This window comes from Teleopsis dalmanni, chromosome 1 (assembly GCF_002237135.1).
Source record: "Teleopsis dalmanni isolate 2A chromosome 1, ASM223713v2, whole genome shotgun sequence".
Taxonomy (NCBI): Eukaryota; Metazoa; Arthropoda; class Insecta; order Diptera; family Diopsidae; genus Teleopsis; species Teleopsis dalmanni.
The window spans coordinates 62,166,958-62,185,729 of record NC_051846.1 but is presented as its reverse complement, the minus strand read 5'-3'; the positions used below and the strand labels follow the sequence as shown (position 1 = coordinate 62,185,729).

Here is an 18,772-nt window from a genome sequence, read left to right as displayed (position 1 = left end):
CTCCTTCTTTTCCTTCGGAATGATCATATCATCCTTGCCGAAGGAAATGCCTGCTCTGGCTGCATGGCGGAAACCGAGAGCCATCAGTCGATCGCAGAAGATCACGGCCTCTTTCTGACCGCAATGACGATAAACAGCATCGATAACGTCAGAAACGTTCTTTTTGGTCAGCTGACGATTGATCAGAGACAGCGGAATTGCCGGGTGATTCGGCAGAATCTGCGCGACCAGCATGCGTCCCGGTGTGGTGATGATCGTGTGAGAGGTCTGTTTTCCCTCTGCATCAACAGTGACATGACGTGCGCGGATCTTATCATGCAGCTTCACGACACCGGCCGTGAGAGCGCACTCGATCTCGCCGACGGAACCGAAGGCAGACGGACCTTCCTTCAGAATCTTACCTGTCGCAGCGTCATATTCAGCCTTATCCGCCGCCGCATTGAATTCCGGCGTCTCAAGGCTGAGATAATAAAGACCAAGAACAATGTCCTGAGACGGCACGATGATCGGCTTACCATTCGCCGGGCTGAGGATGTTGTTAGTGGACATCATCAGCACACGGGCTTCCAGCTGGGCTTCCAGCGAAAGCGGCACGTGAACAGCCATCTGGTCGCCATCGAAGTCCGCGTTGAATGCGGTGCAGACCAGCGGGTGAAGCTGAATCGCCTTGCCTTCAACCAGAATGGGCTCGAATGCCTGAATACCAAGACGATGAAGTGTCGGTGCACGGTTGAGCATCACGGGATGTTCGCGGATGACCTCCTCGAGGATATCCCAGACTTCCGGACGCTCTTTCTCCACCATACGCTTTGCAGCCTTGATGGTGGTCGCGTGACCATATTTTTCCAACTTGGAATAAATGAACGGCTTGAAAAGCTCCAGCGCCATCTTTTTCGGCAGACCGCACTGGTGCAGCTTCAGTTCCGGACCAACGACGATGACCGAACGACCAGAGTAATCAACGCGCTTGCCCAGCAGGTTCTGACGGAAACGCCCCTGCTTGCCTTTCAGCATGTCAGACAGCGACTTCAGAGGACGCTTGTTTGCACCCGTGATCGCACGTCCACGACGACCATTGTCGAACAGGGCGTCAACCGCCTCCTGCAGCATGCGCTTTTCATTGCGGACGATAATGTCCGGCGCACGCAGCTCCATCAGCCGCTTCAGTCGATTGTTACGGTTGATGACACGGCGGTAGAGATCGTTCAGGTCTGACGTCGCGAAACGTCCACCATCTAGCGGAACAAGAGGACGCAGTTCAGGCGGAATAACCGGAACAATGTCCAGAATCATCCATTCCGGGCGGCAACCGCTTTCGGCAAAAGCCTCAATCAGTTTCAGACGCTTGACCAGCTTCTTCCGCTTAGCTTCCGAATTGGTCTCTTTCAGTTCCTGACGCAGACGGACTTTTTCTTCGTCACAGTCAATGCGCTCAAGAACCTTCTTAATCGCTTCCGCACCAATGCCGATTTCAACGCCGTCTTCAGCATATTCATCGAGAACATCAAGATACTGGTCTTCACTCAGAAGGCTGTACTGCTTCAGTGGTGACGTGCCCGGCTCAAGAACGACATAGTTCTCGAAGTAAAGGATCTTTTCGAGATCCTTCAGGGTCAGATCGACCATCAGGCCAATACGGCTGGGAAGAGATTTCAGGAACCAGATATGGGCAACCGGGCTGGCCAGCTGGATGTGGCCCATACGCTCACGGCGCACCTTGGCGAGCGTAACCTCAACGCTACATTTTTCGCAGATAATACCGCGGAATTTCATCCGCTTGTATTTGCCGCACAGGCACTCATAATCCTTGATCGGACCAAAAATGCGCGCGCAGAAAAGCCCATCACGTTCCGGCTTGAACGTACGATAGTTAATCGTCTCGGGCTTTTTGATTTCACCATACGACCAGGAACGGATCTGCTCGCTGGAAGCGAGCTGAATCCGGATCTGATCGAAGGTTGCGGCCTGGCCTGTCTGGCCGAGGATTTTCATGAGTTCATTCATGTGCCGAAAACCTCCGAGACCGTAAAGCTACAGGTGCCGCCCCCACCTGGCGGAAGAAAAACACTTCCGCGTTCCGGTCTGTTAAAACCATTCAGGCAATAAACGGCTGCATACGTGATTTCCGTATGCAGCCGGTCAGATGCGGAGCGAAGCTCCGCCGAAATATCACTCGCCGCCATTTTCCAGATCGACGTTAAGGCCCAGCGATTTGAGTTCCTTGATGAGAACGTTGAAGCTCTCTGGAATGCCGGCCTCAAAATCTTCCTGTTCACGGACGATCGCTTCATAGACTTTTGTTCTACCCGATACGTCATCGGATTTAACAGTCAACATTTCCTGCAGGGTGTAAGCCGCACCATAAGCTTCCAGAGCCCAGACTTCCATTTCTCCGAAACGCTGTCCACCGAACTGGGCCTTACCGCCCAGAGGCTGCTGCGTAACGAGAGAATACGGACCAATTGAACGTGCGTGAATCTTGTCATCAACAAGGTGATGCAGTTTCAGCATGTAGATGTAGCCAACGGTCGTCTTGCGTTCGAAAGCCTCACCAGTACGGCCATCAATCAGCTGGGACTGGCCAGATTTATCGACTCCGGCTTTCTGAAGCATCGCTTCGATATCCGGAATGGATGCACCATCGAACACTGGTGTTGCAATCGGCACGCCTTTGCGCAGATTACCACACAGCTCAACAAGTTCGTTGTTCGTCATATCGACGATCGACGAATTGTAGACGCTCTCGCCGTAGACATCCTTCAGTTCGTCCAGAAGCTCCTGCTTCTTCTCGCCGGTGCGCTGATATTCATCAACCAGCTCCCCAATACCGTTACCGATCCGCGCACAGGCCCAGCCAAGGTGCGTTTCAAGGATCTGTCCGACATTCATACGGGAAGGCACGCCCAGCGGATTCAGCACCAGATCAACCGGCGTTCCATCCTCAAGGAAAGGCATGTCTTCCACAGGAACAACGCGGGATACGACACCCTTGTTGCCGTGACGACCGGCCATTTTATCTCCAGGCTGAAGCTTGCGCTTCACTGCCACGAAGACCTTGACCATCTTCATCACGCCAGGCGGCAGCTCATCACCGCGCTGAAGCTTTTCAACCTTACTGTCAAAACGCGCCTGAATCTTGCCAACAGAAGCGTCAAATTCACGACGCAGCGTCTCAAGCTCAGCCATCACTTCGTCAGAAGCAACAACGATATTACGCCATGCACCTTTGGGATGCTCGGCCAGCACTTCTTCGGTAATGTCCGTGCCCGAACGAATACCCTTGAAGCCTGCACCAGCAACCTGGCCAATCAGACGCTCACGCAGACGGTTATAGAAGGAACGCTCCTGAATCGCGCGTTCATCGTCGCGATCTTTCGCCAGACGCTCGATCTCAGCGCGCTCGATCGCCATCGCACGTTCGTCTTTGTCAACACCACGACGGGAGAAGACGCGAACATCAACGATCGTGCCCGTCGTTCCCGGCGGCAGACGCAGGGACGTGTCACGAACGTCAGAAGCCTTTTCACCAAAAATGGCGCGAAGAAGTTTTTCTTCCGGCGTCATCGGGCTTTCACCCTTTGGTGTCACCTTACCAATCAGGATATCGCCAGGGTTAACTTCGGCACCGACATAGACAATACCGGCTTCGTCGAGGTTGCGCAGGGCTTCCTCGCCGACATTCGGAATGTCACGGGTAATTTCTTCCTGACCCAGCTTCGTGTCTCGAGCCATGACTTCGAATTCTTCGATATGAATCGAAGTGAAGACGTCATCACGCGCAATACGCTCTGAGATCAGAATTGAATCTTCGAAGTTGTAACCGTTCCAGGGCATGAACGCGACAAGCACGTTACGGCCAAGCGCCAGTTCACCCAACTCTGTGGACGGACCGTCAGCAATAATATCGCCGGCAGCAACGCGATCACCTACACGAACCAGAGGCCGCTGGTTGATACAGGTCGACTGGTTGGAACGTGAGTATTTACGCAGACGGTAAATATCCACACCCTGCGTCGCACCGCTTTCATCCGTCACACCGACAACGATACGCGCACCATCAATCTGGTCGATGATACCAGCGCGGCGTGCAACGATCGTCGCACCGGAATCATGTGCAACCGCAGCTTCCATGCCCGTGCCGACCAACGGCGCATCAGAACGCACCAGTGGCACAGCCTGACGCTGCATGTTTGAACCCATAAGGGCGCGGTTCGCGTCGTCGTTCTCAAGGAACGGGATCAATGCAGCAGCCACAGACACAAGCTGCTTCGGCGAAACGTCACAAGCCGTCACTTCAGTCGGCGGCACAAGACGGAAGTCACCATTCTTACGAACGGAAACCAGCTCATCCGTCAGAGCACCTTCCGCATTCTGGGAAGCATCCGCCTGAGCAACGACCAGCTTCTCTTCTTCCATGGCTGAAAGATACTTCCAGCCATCCTGAAGAACGCCATCTTTCACAAGGCGATAAGGGGTTTCGATGAAACCGTACTTGTTCACCTTGGCATAGGTCGCCAGTGAGTTGATCAGACCAATATTCGGGCCTTCAGGCGTCTCAATCGGGCAGATACGACCATAATGTGTCGGATGAACGTCACGCACTTCGAAGCCAGCGCGTTCGCGTGTCAGACCACCCGGACCAAGCGCTGAAAGACGACGCTTATGCGTCACTTCCGAAAGCGGATTCGTCTGATCCATGAACTGGCTGAGCTGTGATGAACCGAAGAATTCACGAACAGCAGCAGCAGCCGGTTTCGCGTTGATCAGGTCATGCGGCATGACGGTATCGATATCGACCGATCCCATACGCTCGCGGATCGCACGCTCCATACGCAGCAGCCCAAGGCGATACTGATTTTCCATCAGTTCACCGACTGAACGCACGCGACGGTTACCAAGGTTGTCAATATCGTCGATCTGACCACGCCCATCTTTCAGGTCACACATGACCTTGACTGTGCGCAGAATGTCTTCCTTGCGGAGAACACGCACTGTGTCCGGACAATCCAGACCCAGACGCATGTTCATCTTCACGCGACCGACAGACGACAGATCATAACGATCCGGATCGAAGAACAGACCACGGAACATCGCCTCTGCCGTTTCAGCAGTCGGCGGCTCACCCGGGCGCATAACGCGATAGATATCGATCAGCGCTTCATCGCGGCTGGCGTTCTTGTCGACCGTCAGCGTGTTACGAATCCACGGACCATTGGACGAATCGACTGCAAGTGTCGGGAGTTCCGTCAGGCCGGCATCTTCCAGACCACGCAGACGCGCTTCTGTCAGTTCCTCACCAGCCTCGGCATAAATCTCGCCGGTTTCCATATTGACCAGATCATGGGCAACGAAACGTCCGAGCAGATCCGCATCCGTTGCGAGAACAACCTTTGTTGTCTCAGCAATCTTGCGGACCATACGAGCGGTCAGCTTGGTGTCGGCATCCGCAATGACTTCACCGGAATCCGCATCAACGAGCGGTGCCAGAAGCTTCTGACCACGGAAAGCATCCGGGTCGAACTTACGTGCCCAGCCCTGATTCGAGCGGTTGAACGTGACGGTTCCATAAAAATAACCGAAAATCTCATCGGCATCCATGCCGCGGATTTCCATCGAATCAACATCTCCGCCAGCCTCTGCCCGTGCACGGGGCGGAGCCGGCGTAGTGAAGCTCCTTTGAAGTTCTGCGGAAATAAAACTGATGTTCCCATAAGCACATGGTGTTGTAGCATTCGCGAGTAGCACTTTCTTGCACAACGAAGATTCGTATCCCGCCCAAGGACAAAGTCACCGGAGAATATTTGATGCCTTGTGTGCCTCAATATTTTGTTCTATTAGTTCTTGTATTCGCACCACGCACTACTGAGAGTGAATCTCCGGTATTCAAGCAGCTCGCTCGTGTACAAGAACGTACTCTGTCATCGACTACGCTCTCGGCGCGACTCATTTTTGGACATAGGTAACTCTAAGAGCGACCAGGTGCTGACCCCCAAAACTACATAAACTTAAAATATCGAAAAATATACAGCGCGCGAATTTTAAATGAGAATTTCCGAAAGCTTTTCGGTCACAATGTACTTCTACTAAAATGTAGTGAAATGTTAATAAATCCAATCCAAATATAAACATAGTGTAGTTGGTTGATTGGTGGACTAGCAGGTCAGTTTTCCTCATTTTGCCACCCCAATTATCGCAAGAAACATTCAAATAAAAAAAAAACAAAAAATAAATACATCCCGTGGAATTAAGTTCATTTAATAGATCTTTCGTCCGATGAGCAATCTGATACTGTCATAAAAGTGCTTTACTAAAAACCTCTTTTTTCTGAAGATCAGACCTGAGCATTCGCAGAAGAAATACTTAATTATTTTTTTTTTTGCAGCAAGTTACTATAACTTCTACAATAAGTACTAAAAGGAATGCACAGTTTCTTTGAGTGGGTCCCTATACATCAGTGACCAGAGACAATTATTGTAAGCCTTGTAGCAGTCATGCGGTCATTTTTATTGAGTTCCCAAAATCAGGGCTTGTTATAAAGTGTGAATACAAATACTAATTGAGGTTCTTTATCTTTATTCACAAGTAATTACAAGTAAAATAAATACATAAGTAAAAAAGTCGATAAATATCTGGAATTATTTTTAGTATTGTTAAACTTTCTGGACGCCTACTACATTGTACATCTTAAATGCTTGTATGCACACGTTTAAACTCTAAGACCCATCGATACACAATTGGAAATGAAAGAACGAATTGCTTTATTAAATTCATTATTTTTGTATTAATTTCTGCTATTGATAAGCTTTCTAAAACAAAGAACTTTATCACTGCGCAATATTAGGTTTTTTCCATTGTTACAAAATCCCCAATACGTCAGCTTTTAAATAGGTTACAAAAAAAGACTGATGTGACAGATCGAAATAAAAATCTGAATATGCTCGACTTGTAATAAATCAGAAATATCTGTAAGTTTATCAAAGCTATATTCAAGCCTCTATATATTTCACTTACTCAGATGCGTACTCATGTCTAGTCAACATAAATACCTTAGAAGTACTTCTTCCACAAGGGAAAAGCGGATCTACCTTGATACCTTCTACTTCTCTTTTTGTAGTAGGTAGTTCATACCCCATAGAAAAGAGAAGAGATTCTAGTGTAGAATAAATCCAAAAAAAAATATAGTGAAAAGATGAAAGCATACCCAGAGAACTGGTAAATGAAGTCATAAGTGATTAAAGTTATCAAAGCAAAGAAATTATATTGAGAAAGGAATAACAGAAACTACCATAGACTACTAAATACAGCACCTACCAAAATGCTATAAAGAAATAGAGTGCTGGACACACATAATAAACCAAAAAAGCATAGTTTAAAATGCCATTATAAGAGAGCCCATCCACGAAGTAATGTCTGTGAAAAATAAATCTCTTCGAAGACTTATTTTTCGAAGAGACTTATGTTAGGGAATCGTGCACATCAATCGGATGACGATCGGTATCACGGTATATAAAACATTTCACTGTCTGACACAAACACAAAAAAAATTATTTGCATACATTTTAATAAAAAGTATTATTGACTTTAATCTCACTCGAAAGTATAGCAATTGATAAACTAATTGGGCGTTTTGTCTTAATGGAAGAACCTTAAGATAGACTTTGCTGAAAACGATACTTTTGGGAAATGTAATAAGGACCCGACTTCGATTCCTGGTACTTGCAGCTTTAAAAAAAGTTATTTATGAATAAATAAATACAATACTTATTTCAAAGATCATTGATGATAAGTATTTAGCATTACTCGAAACAGCTATATTAGCCAAAAATTCTATTAATTAAAATAATATAAAATGAATTTTTGTTGTTATAGTTCACTACTATTCGAAAAACCTCTTTATGAAATGTAATAAGGAAAAGTTTGAAACACAAGTTAAGCGCATACCGGACCTTATCAAAGATAACACATGACGGTGTCGTACGTATAATTAGAGTCTTAGTGTTGATATGGGCTTCAACACTCGCCTTTTAAATTTCTTTAAACCTATCTTTCTAATTGAGAGAATTTACCTATTTTGTTTCAGGTCCTCCATTTTATGGAGATTATACATCTGTTTATCCAACAAGTAATTGTCAGTAAACATTGGTACAAATCTAATCACAAAAAAAAGTAATAAATAAATTAACACAAGTCATGAAGTTATGTTTAATTTAATAAACATTAATTATGACGTGTTCATGAGTATATAAATTTGCTAAAGTTTATACAAATATCATTTTTGAAATGTTTGTGCTACTTTTGCTTTTGTTAATACTGGTAATGAAAATTAATAATCAAATAAATAGTCACTAGGTCAGGGATGTTAAAAATATTTTTTCATAAAAAAATTTAAGGTTGTTAAGTACAAATATACTGATGGGGAATGTTCTTGGTGGGTATATTTAAATACAGTGATAAATAAAATTATTATTAAAAAAAAATAGTTATAGTATAAATTATTTACTCTATTGTTTATCAAAATATGCCGAAGAACTCATCTGCTTCGCTTTATTTCTATAAAAAAATGCATAAATTTATATATTAATTTTTCTTTTGTTTTCATTGTAGTTTAAGAAAACAAAGTAATTTACCACCGAATCTGACCTAAATCATTTCTTCAAAATTATCTTCACTAAATTTATTTTTATTATTTTCACTTTTTTCTGCTTCTTTTTATGCTTCTTTAAAAGTGCGTTGACTTTCGATTTCATCAGCGAAAGTGTTGTCGCACGTGTTTTTTTCGTGCCCGCGCGTCGAACAGTTGCATTTCTTCGGTACGTAAAGCTTGTTGTGGAGTAAGTGCGCGCAGCTTAAGCCAGGTTTTGTTGCTTCATATATTTAGTGGGTCAACCATAAACTTATAACATCAACTTTTTACATGCCTAATTATACGTGGTACATTCGCATTAAAGAAATCGCTCTTACGCATTCATACGCCTTGTGTCGCGTAAGATAAAATAATGAAAATAAAAATTTAATTAATTTTTAATTACACTTTTTCGCAGTTAAACAAATCGTCAAGAAAAACATATAATTACGGTTAATTTGAGAGTTTAATTTAATTAATCAAAATGTCCTAAGTCTCTGTAGTTATTAGCATATTTGAATTTTGATATCTCATATTAGGTTAAGTTAGGTTCAGAAAGCGCGTGCTGACAGTTGTCAGCACTTCCATTCGGAGGCATATATTGCGTATTGTGATGGCCTCAAAAATTTTGCCGTGAGAGGTGAGTTGTTAACCTTTGTTATCCTTGTTAAACCATTCGGTTTCCCAGATAAAGTTGAGGAGATCTGATAATTTTGCTTTCGATATCTCTTCCAAGCCAGTGAAAAAGTGACCCCAAGACATTGAAGTCTTTTTATCTGCAGTCCTGGACAGAGACATAGAAAGTGGCTGATAGATTCTCGTCATCTTGGCAACTCCTGCATAATCCACTTGTTGGAACTCGCCACAGTTAGAGTATAGGCACAGTGCCCCATTAATACTCCAGTAAGTATACGAACGGAAGTTTTGCTGAAGTTTAAAAGGCTTTTCGCTTTATTTTTGTCCAAACTAGACCATTCACATATCGGTTTTTGTATTGAGAGGTCGGTCTCTCTTGTATACAGTTCAGAACCTCATCTGCGAGTTCATTCCTTTCAATATTGCTGTGTCTCATATTACTTCTGGGAAAAATTTTTCATATATTTTTTGAAATCTAGGTTAAGGGATATTTTTACCACATAATCCGACATAATTGAAAGATGACAATTCACGCCACATTTTTTAAATATAGGTAGTTGCAGAAATTTTGATATCAAGGATGCATATCGTTATGATCGGTCAGTCACTAAAAAAGATGATAAAATTTAGGAACTGATGAAGCATGCTAAAAATTAATTAATAAGGGAGACGCTTATTATAAACCAGATTATAATAATGTTAATATTTTTAAGTATTTTGCTAGCGTTTTTGTACACTTTGTATACTTTATATAATTTGTAAAAGTGTCGTCGTTTATGAGTCGCTTTCAGCATAAGAAACTGTGGAAACTTTCTTTATATAAATGGCTAGATTTGAATCTAAGTCTATAGGCTCATCACGGCTTTTCAATTTTTATTTTAATTAATTTTTATTTTTATTTAAAGAATTTTATTTAACGAAAGTCCCTATCTGCGCAAAATCCCCATTATTCTATTAAAATCACTCTATTCAATTAATTGGATCAGAAATTGGCTTGATTGGATTAAATTAGATTAAAAGAAGTTATGACAGGCTTCCAGTTGCTTCATATTGTACGACTATGAGTCAATTATAGAAGAATCCTTGACAAAATATCATACGCTTTATCATGACATGTTATCAATGAAATACTGATTTGGTTTTATTCCCTAGATTGCTTTATTAGGTTGTAGGTATAAGAAACCTTTTGTCGCTTTACTGTTTGAATTTCTCCAGTATTCGTCCCATAGAAGCTGTTTATTAAAGGTAATTTTAAGATAAACAGCATCATTGAATATGAAATTTCCTTGAAGAGCAATATCTTTAGAAGAAATTTTCCTTATATTTAAAAATGGAATATGTTTGTTTTTCAAAAAGTTAGTTGTTAGTTGCGTCAAATTTGCTAATAAAAATAGTAACATCTTAGGTAAGACTAATTGGATCCTTAGCAACCGCGTCTCCGAAGAAAATTTTTTTCAATTTTTTCGGACACCCAAACTGCCATTAAATCACTGGTAAGCACCTCAGCCTCATCAATTATTACTCAAAATTGACGTGCTTCCCTCAAAGACATAGCTATGTGCGCTAACGTTCAACTTACCTGGGTTCCTGGTCATAGGAATATTGCCGGTAATTGTAGGACGGATGAGTTTGCCAAGACTGGGGCTCTTGTGCCTGGTATTCACTTCTTAGAAATTGGCGTTCCACTTGCAACAGCTAAACTGACAATTAAACAAAAATATCTAAGCATTGCTAAGCAACAATGAGAAAGTGAGCCCAGTTGTCCCATTTCTAGGTCGATTTGGCCTAACTTGGACAAAAAACGAACGAGTCAGCTGTTCCAACTAAAGAGGAAGCTGCTCAGCACTACGGTATCGGTGCTGACGGGTTACTGTTTAATAGGGAGGCATGCTATAAGACTGGGTCTTCCTTATAATGACCTGTCGCGTCTGTGGCTCTGAGAACGAGGAGGAAACTTTGTTCCATCTCATGTGTCAGTGCCCATCTTTAGCCAGAACAAGATCAAAAATCTTGGGGGCCCCTTTTCTGACCGATCTGACTGAGCAGTCATCCTAAAATGTGAAGGACCTGACCAGATTCATAGAACTGTCGGATTGGTTTTCCTTCACCTAATGGGGGAGTCATTGCCTCTCTGTTGGGCGTTGTTCGTATACTGATCACCTTGTCTATATACGAACATCGCTTTTTCATGTGGTACCACAACGGGTCATTATTTGTGCTCAAGTGGGCTCACTTGATAAACAAGGCCGCCACTCCAACCTATCTACCTACCTAGGTATGACTTCGTATTCGATGCTTGTTATAAGAACCTCTTTATTCGTAAAAAGGTCAATGTTTTTATTTGAGGAATAGTTGGCTATAAGTTCTAGTACAATCCTACATTTGTATAGGTATACAATCAAAAGTACAGATAAAAGGAGAAAATGAGAGAAAGACAAACAAATAGTCGGACTTAGCTTAATTACTTAGTCTATTCGTATTGTTCAAGAATCTTTATATATATATATAGATATATATATAGTTAAGCATCCACAGTCATCTTTAACGTGTTACATATATCCCAACAAACTTAGGTATATGTTTTATTCACTATTTCCTGAACAGTGTCAAATCATGCGTATAGAAATTATAACAAAAAGTTATTTTTGTTTTATTACTTTTAATTTTTTTTTAAAGTTAAAAAGAATAAATATATAAATATTGTTAATTGCTACTCGTAGACACCAATATTTCATTTGTTTCACATATCACAGCTCAACAAAGTCTTTCTCCATTGTCTACCATTATAGTTGATATATATAGTATTTGTTGTTATTTTGAAGTATCTTTAAATAGCAATAAGAAGAGAAACTAAAAGACAGATAAATTAATCACAAAGTAAACAATGAAGTAAAGATGCCGATGAAAGTGCCACTTTAGCCGTATCGAATACTTCACAATTCAACCTCAAATGCTGAAGTTAAATACCAACATTGTATTTTTGCTATTATTGCTATTATTTCTTTCTATTATTGTAATTATTTTATCAAGAAAAAAAAATTATATATAGTTTAGTGAACTCAAAAAAGAAATTTTGTGTAACCTTAGGCCAAATAATCGGTGCTGAAGACAATGGAGATATCACAATTTTTAAATATAAATAACAGAAAAATATTTGATATAAGTTTTTAATTTTGTATCAAAATTGAAAGTTAATTACTAAATTATTTAATTTTATTAATTTTTGTTTTAATTAAAATTATTTATATTTATACACATATATAAGACTGTTGCAGAGAAGTGCCTAAGACACTCGATAGCAATTTTTGGGGAAGTAAAATAATTCTTTCCTAAACATAGAAAAAGTTTAAATCTATCCCAAAATGTTACAAAAAGTAACTTATCTACCTTTCAGCTATAGGTTGCTCATACATTTTTTAAATATTGGATAAAAGTCCAAAAAAATATTTTGGACAAAAGCTTTTTACTCTTCTTTTGATATAATGTTTACTTGAAAGTATTAACATCGATATTTAGTAGGTGTCATTCATCTGACTGGAGGAAAACTACATCATGGTGCAATCCACTATGACGTAGCTGTTGCAAGTTCTAGAGTAATATGAATTCACTGTACCTAAACTCCTTATATGCCGGCTCAGAAATTGAAAAAATTTAATTATAAGCAGTGCATATGGGGTAACATGCTCTTCTTTCACTCGGTTTTATTCAATAAAGTAAGAAATTAAAACGTACGCAATGAATAATGACCTTCAAAGTATAATAATAGTGAGGGATAGGGATGTTACTTGTAGCATCAATAAAGTTAGAGGTGCTTTATTCAATTTAAACTAATATGAACCGTATAAAAGATCTTTCAGGTCGCAGTGCATGTACAGCCTACCTATAATAATAGTAATAATAATAATATGATATAAAACCTTTGTCGTATATTCACTATCGTAATACATTAAATTTAATCAAATAAAAATGTAAAAAAATGCCATTGCATTGCAACCAAAACTTAGAGTTTTGTAAGACAGTTCCCATGCTAACGCTTATGTAATTGTTAGTTCTACAGAATGTCCAACATTCATATGTAGTCTTGTTAAAATTTTGCTAACATTAATAAAAACGGAAGAGAGGATCTGTGACCTCAAACCGATTAAATTACAGTTTCAATAAAAACATATAGACTAAAATCTGACTGAAAGTGGGGTTCTTTATAAATATAATGAATTTATAAATTGAAAGAGAACAAAAAAGAATGGCGGTTAAGAATTGTGGAATCTTCATAAAATCAAATTGTTGCTTACTTTTGTAACTGTCATATTCAAATTAATAACAGAAATTCTAAGCTATACCTGGAGTGATAAAAATACTCCACTACTATCAAAAAATGGCTGAATAAGACAATATACGAAGCAAATGTTAGAATGACAGTGAAAATTGTTAGACCTCTTCTAAAGAGCAACCTCCCGACAGCCAGACGCTTCTAGAAGGAAATCAAATTATCTGTTGAAATTAAGTATAGATATTGTGAATATTTTTTGGAGTACAACTTAAAATATTAAAAATGGAGCCGTGGCCGTAGTCACCAGCTTTCCACTGTTAAGTAGCTTGAAGCCTAAAAACAGATAATGTTGCCATGTGTTTCATTATAACATCAAGCGGCACTAAAAAAGACTTTAGGTCTAACGCAAGAGATGGTTTTGTACTCAATGCACCACTAATATAGACTTCAGCCTTACGCTGCACACTTTTGAGTACTATACAGTATGAAAATTTGTCTAAGACCGTCTATTATACTGACAATGTAAAGTTAATCAAATAAGTGTTTATTGGGAACTTCTTAATTGAAATAATTAATTTCAATAATTTAATATTGAATAATTTAATTTTTTTTTTATTTTATTGAAATTGCAATATTGATATAGCAGGAATAATAATTTAATTGAATTATATTATTTTGCTTTGAAAGTGTGTATTAATGGGTGCAAAAAAATTATTCCCCTGTCTATTAGATTAAGAAATTATGTAGTTTTGACTTTTCAAGCCATATCACAATTACTTTTGGAATATACTCCCAACTTTTATTAACATATAATCGATGTCAGTTACAAAATGAGTTGATTTATGAATTTTATTGTTGTGTTAAGTGCAGGAAATGACCGAAAAATTAATGTTATCTATCAAAGGAAAGCATAATAATATTTCTTAAAACTCTACTAAATACAGAATGATTCATTGTTGAATCTTTACAATTAATTTCCAACCCTAAAACCGTTTTTAACAAAAACTTTTATGCTCACCCAAACCTAAAAGCTTTCAAATTTTTTGGCGCCAAAGTTTTTTTTATGACTTAACCAAAACTTTCATAAACAAAATGGAATATAAACATTCATGTTGTCATAAGTTCCTTAACATTTTTAATATATTTGTTAAACAAATCCTATGTAAATATACAACAAACAATATCTTAACAGTTTCTATACACACGAAAAATATTTTAAATAATAGATTAAATAATTCCTTAGAAGTTCCACAATTTACTCCCCCACTGTTTTTCATTGTTGATGAGTACGCATTTACACCCCTCAGTAAGGGAAAAAGTATGTGGTAAGACCAATGCTAACTAAATTTTATGCATGTGTGGGTGCTTTACTCCCTAAAATTATTATTATGTTGTTGTTGTAATTTCCAAGAAACGCTCATCAACGTAAAACTGTGACCCTAAGGCAATATGATTTATTAACAATAAACAATAAATTACAAATGCGACACATACACGCGCAACTTATGTATGTGTTAGTAATAAGTAAGCAAAAAGTAAAAGCTGTAACAGCAAACCTACATTAAAAAGTTTTGCGGTAGGGCAGACCACGAGTTTGGCAGAATTAGTGGTTGGGGAAGCATACAAATAAATAAAAGGCTTTCTGACGCGATTACTTCAGCACACTTTTACTTACGGTACAAAGATAAAATGCCACCCTCAACATAAAATGTGTAGTGTTGCCAACATAATTTGTACGACAGCATAATTCTGATTATTTTATCGCTCTTCTTCTTCTTCTTCTTGCTTCTGTTACTTTGTAAGCTTTAGTTTGAACTCTCCTACTTTAGTATTTGGCCAGGGTATTTTGTGGTTTGGGCTACCCTGGCTATGCGAGTATTAAACATAGACATGAAATGCTTGTGCATAAATAATTTTCAAGGTCTTTGAGCTCTTGGCTCCATTTTTAGCTCTCACATGTATTTCTTCAACATTATTAATTTTTTTTTATTATTAGTATTTCATATATTATTTTTAGGAACTTTCATTTATTTAACTTATTAATGCTGCAAAACTAATTTCACTTTTTTTGGAACAATAAAAATACCATCCCTGAAATTTGTAAAATATTGTACTAACTAATTTATTGTAAAGGTATCTTTTGTTTCAAAATCTGGATTAATATACTCTTTATCCAAAAAATATTCAGAATATATCGCTTAATATAAAAATTAATATAATTACATTAAATATTTTTATAATAAAGTCCTTTCCCTCTATTATAGCGCCGTCGATATATGTAAGCATTTGGCGCCTTCTTATAATTAATTGTTTTTATTTTGAATTGTTTTTCCAATTGAATTAAGTTATTCATAATTTTATCGATTCCCAGATTATAAAGAAGTGTAAAAAGTATGTCGAAGAAGTCAGCACTCATCGCAGCGGAGTTTAAATTAAAATTTAAAATTATGTTCTAGCAGTACAGGTTTTAGATGATTTTTTGGACAAATTTTAAATTTACATATAACTTATTCTATCTGTATTTACGGTAGATACCCGTACAGATAAGTAAATAAAATTCAAGAATCTTTTTAGCGGTGCAATGAATATAAACCCAAATTAAAGTTTTAATATATGTCTTTACAATACAAAATTTGGATCACTCTTACGACAAATAATACAGTTCTAAGTTTCAATAAATATATTAACTATGCATCGTAATTACGAATACCAAGACGATACTGATATAAAAATTTTAAGTCGAAAAAGTCTACAATTATTGGAGAGTTACATTGGAAACGAAGCCAAATGAAAATTTGAACCGATTTTCTTAAAATATATGTTTTAATTTTTTGAACAAATGATATAGTTCTAAGCTTGAGAGTATTGTATAGGTATATATGTTATTACCAGGCCTATAGTTTCTATCAAAGGTGCAAGCTATATTAGAAAATCGTCAGTACGTGACATTTTGAATCTCAGTCAAAGGGTGGAAAGTTTTCTATGCAGTTAAAGTCGATAAATTGCATAAAATATCATCTACAATTGCAGTCCTCCACTTTGATTGAAGATAGTAGCCAGTTTTTTAATATTGCTACTGTTGTTATATATATTAATTTCATTTTAGGAATTGTTCAACTTTTCTTCTCTTATTAAATAAATAAAATTTCATACATTAAGAAAATATTATTTGTTATAATATATTATCGATAGTTTTGTGACAAAATGTTTATTGGTTGACGCAAAAGATATACAAAAATTTTTTGATATATTTTTGAGCATAATTTTTCTTTGTTGAAACTAAAACTTTAATAAATTCTATATAGGCTATTATTTTTTATGTCTTTTTGCTTCATAACTCCACTGATTTAGAGGTTCTGTGAATTTTCGGCGAAAAACTTGACTTCTTCCTGATCCCGAAACTCAAATTGCCCCTTCGTGGTAAGCGTTTTGAGTCGATTGAATCGGTAAAAAAGAATTCGCTGAAGGAACTAAAAGCCCTACCTTCACGGGCCTACGAAAAATGTATGGAAGATTGCATTAAGCGTTGGCATATGTGTATCGCTTCAGAAGGAGCATATTTTGAAGGAGATAAAATAAATTTGGAAGAAAATTTAAATTTGTGTGTTTTATTTACAAAATCCGAGTACTTATTGAGCAGAATTTCTTTCGAGTCAATAAAGATAGGTGAGGCGTGGAATACAAGCATTTTTGTGTTAGCTAATTCTGGTCAGTATACCTTAATTGTTTCTAAACAAGCTGGATAAGACATATAAATCTAGTTTTTTGATATTTTAGTTATATATTAAAAAAATGATTGCTGCTTTAAAAAACTATTCGACAAAGCTAGTATTCAAAATACCAGATTTTTGTCTTGTCATACTCTCCTTTTATTGAGCATAATAACCTTGACTCCATTTATTAATTTACTCATACATTAATTTAAAATTTTTAAAATTCTTATATCATATACTTATTGCATATAGCTGTATATTTTTTTACTATGTTTCGTTTAACACCTTAGGGAAAGATTCCATTACTGTTTTGTTTTTCGTTTGATCATAATCACAGTATATCGTTAATAGATCTAAGTTTTTCAGATAACACATTAACTTCACGGAATGTGTCTCCAAGAAGAAATAAATACTAGATTCCTGGTATGTTAAGAGGTTTTATTTCTTTTTCATCCTACCAACTCAATTTAAAAGGAATTTCTATATCCAACACCTGGATATAGGCTCTTTGTGGATATCCAGTTTCCCGAGGAAGCTAGCGGAGTTACCTTTGGAAGTTTTGATACTAGCTGTACTTATAGCGTCTAAAAACTTAACCCATAGCCAAAGTATTTGTTGTTTTACGAAAATGTGAACTTTATTTTTTATTTTTTAAACGCAGAAAATTATTTTTAGACTACTTTGCATTAAAAAACATGTTCCAATTACTCTTGAAAATAATTCAAAAAAAAATATTTCTTACATTTAATAATTTGCTCACGTGGCTCTATGTGTGATGCCTTCAAAAGAGGGACCCCATTTATGCTTATCATGTGTACGCATACGACGAGGGTGGTTTTACTTTCGCATCTGTTGTTGTCAGCTTAAGTGAGTGCTACAAAGTAAATACGAACGAGTACGAAATACAAAAGCTGAAAAAAGAAAAAAAATTATTCAAAACAATAACAAAGTTGAAGTTCACCGTTAGCCCTAAACAAAATCACTTACTCAGAAAAGGCTCCCTGTCCCAATTAGATTGAGTTTTGTGCATGTAGAGGTACTCTTTGATGTGTTGGTGTGAGCTTCCATTGAAGTCTTTTGCATCAGTATTTGTAATTGCGTGTATTGAAAATTGTCTGTGTGTTTGTGTTATTTTGAATTCATGATTAACTTTGACCTTGAAACAAAAATAAATGAAATTTTTACGTTGTTATTATAGCCTGTGTATTTGTAGTAACGCACAAATTGTTAAACGTAAGCTCATGCCATGCCTACCACAACGTGATGCGTAGAGTACAACAGTACGCATTTTGTGCGCCATTTTGACTTTCGTATGTATTGGTAATATGTGTGATTGTGTAAACTTAAAAGTTCCCTCGCAAAATTTTGTTTTTGTTTCTTTTTTTTTTGTTGGGAATAATGTGTAAATAAAATAAAGTAAAATTCTTAGGCATATTTTTTTTCATTCCTGCTTAGTTTTACTTGACATTTGAGTTGGTAATTTTTTTTTTTAATTTTTTTTTAGAAATGATCTTGTTTATTTTGCAAATT

General features: G+C 38.0%; 2 protein-coding genes across 2 annotated transcripts in view; both read right to left on the bottom strand.

The window, feature by feature from the left end:
- The window catches only part of LOC119682496 (DNA-directed RNA polymerase subunit beta'-like), an 8,546-nt gene extending 6,542 nt beyond the window's left edge, over nucleotides 1–2,004 (bottom strand). Inside the window, exon 1 of the mRNA XM_038095954.1 lies at nucleotides 51–2,004. Coding sequence (XP_037951882.1) covers nucleotides 51–2,004 — 1,954 coding nt within the window. The remainder of the gene's footprint in view (nucleotides 1–50) is intronic.
- Nucleotides 2,005–2,169: 165 nt separating this feature from the next.
- LOC119682487 (DNA-directed RNA polymerase subunit beta) lies at nucleotides 2,170–5,598 on the bottom strand. The gene is made up of 3 exons (XM_038095942.1): nucleotides 3,433–5,598; nucleotides 2,722–3,102; nucleotides 2,170–2,604 (listed from the first exon to the last, which is right to left on the bottom strand). The coding sequence occupies exons 1-3, from the start codon at nucleotides 5,596–5,598 to the stop codon at nucleotides 2,170–2,172; spliced, it is 2,982 nt and encodes a 993-aa protein (XP_037951870.1).
- Nucleotides 5,599–18,772: the final 13,174 nt, after the last annotated feature.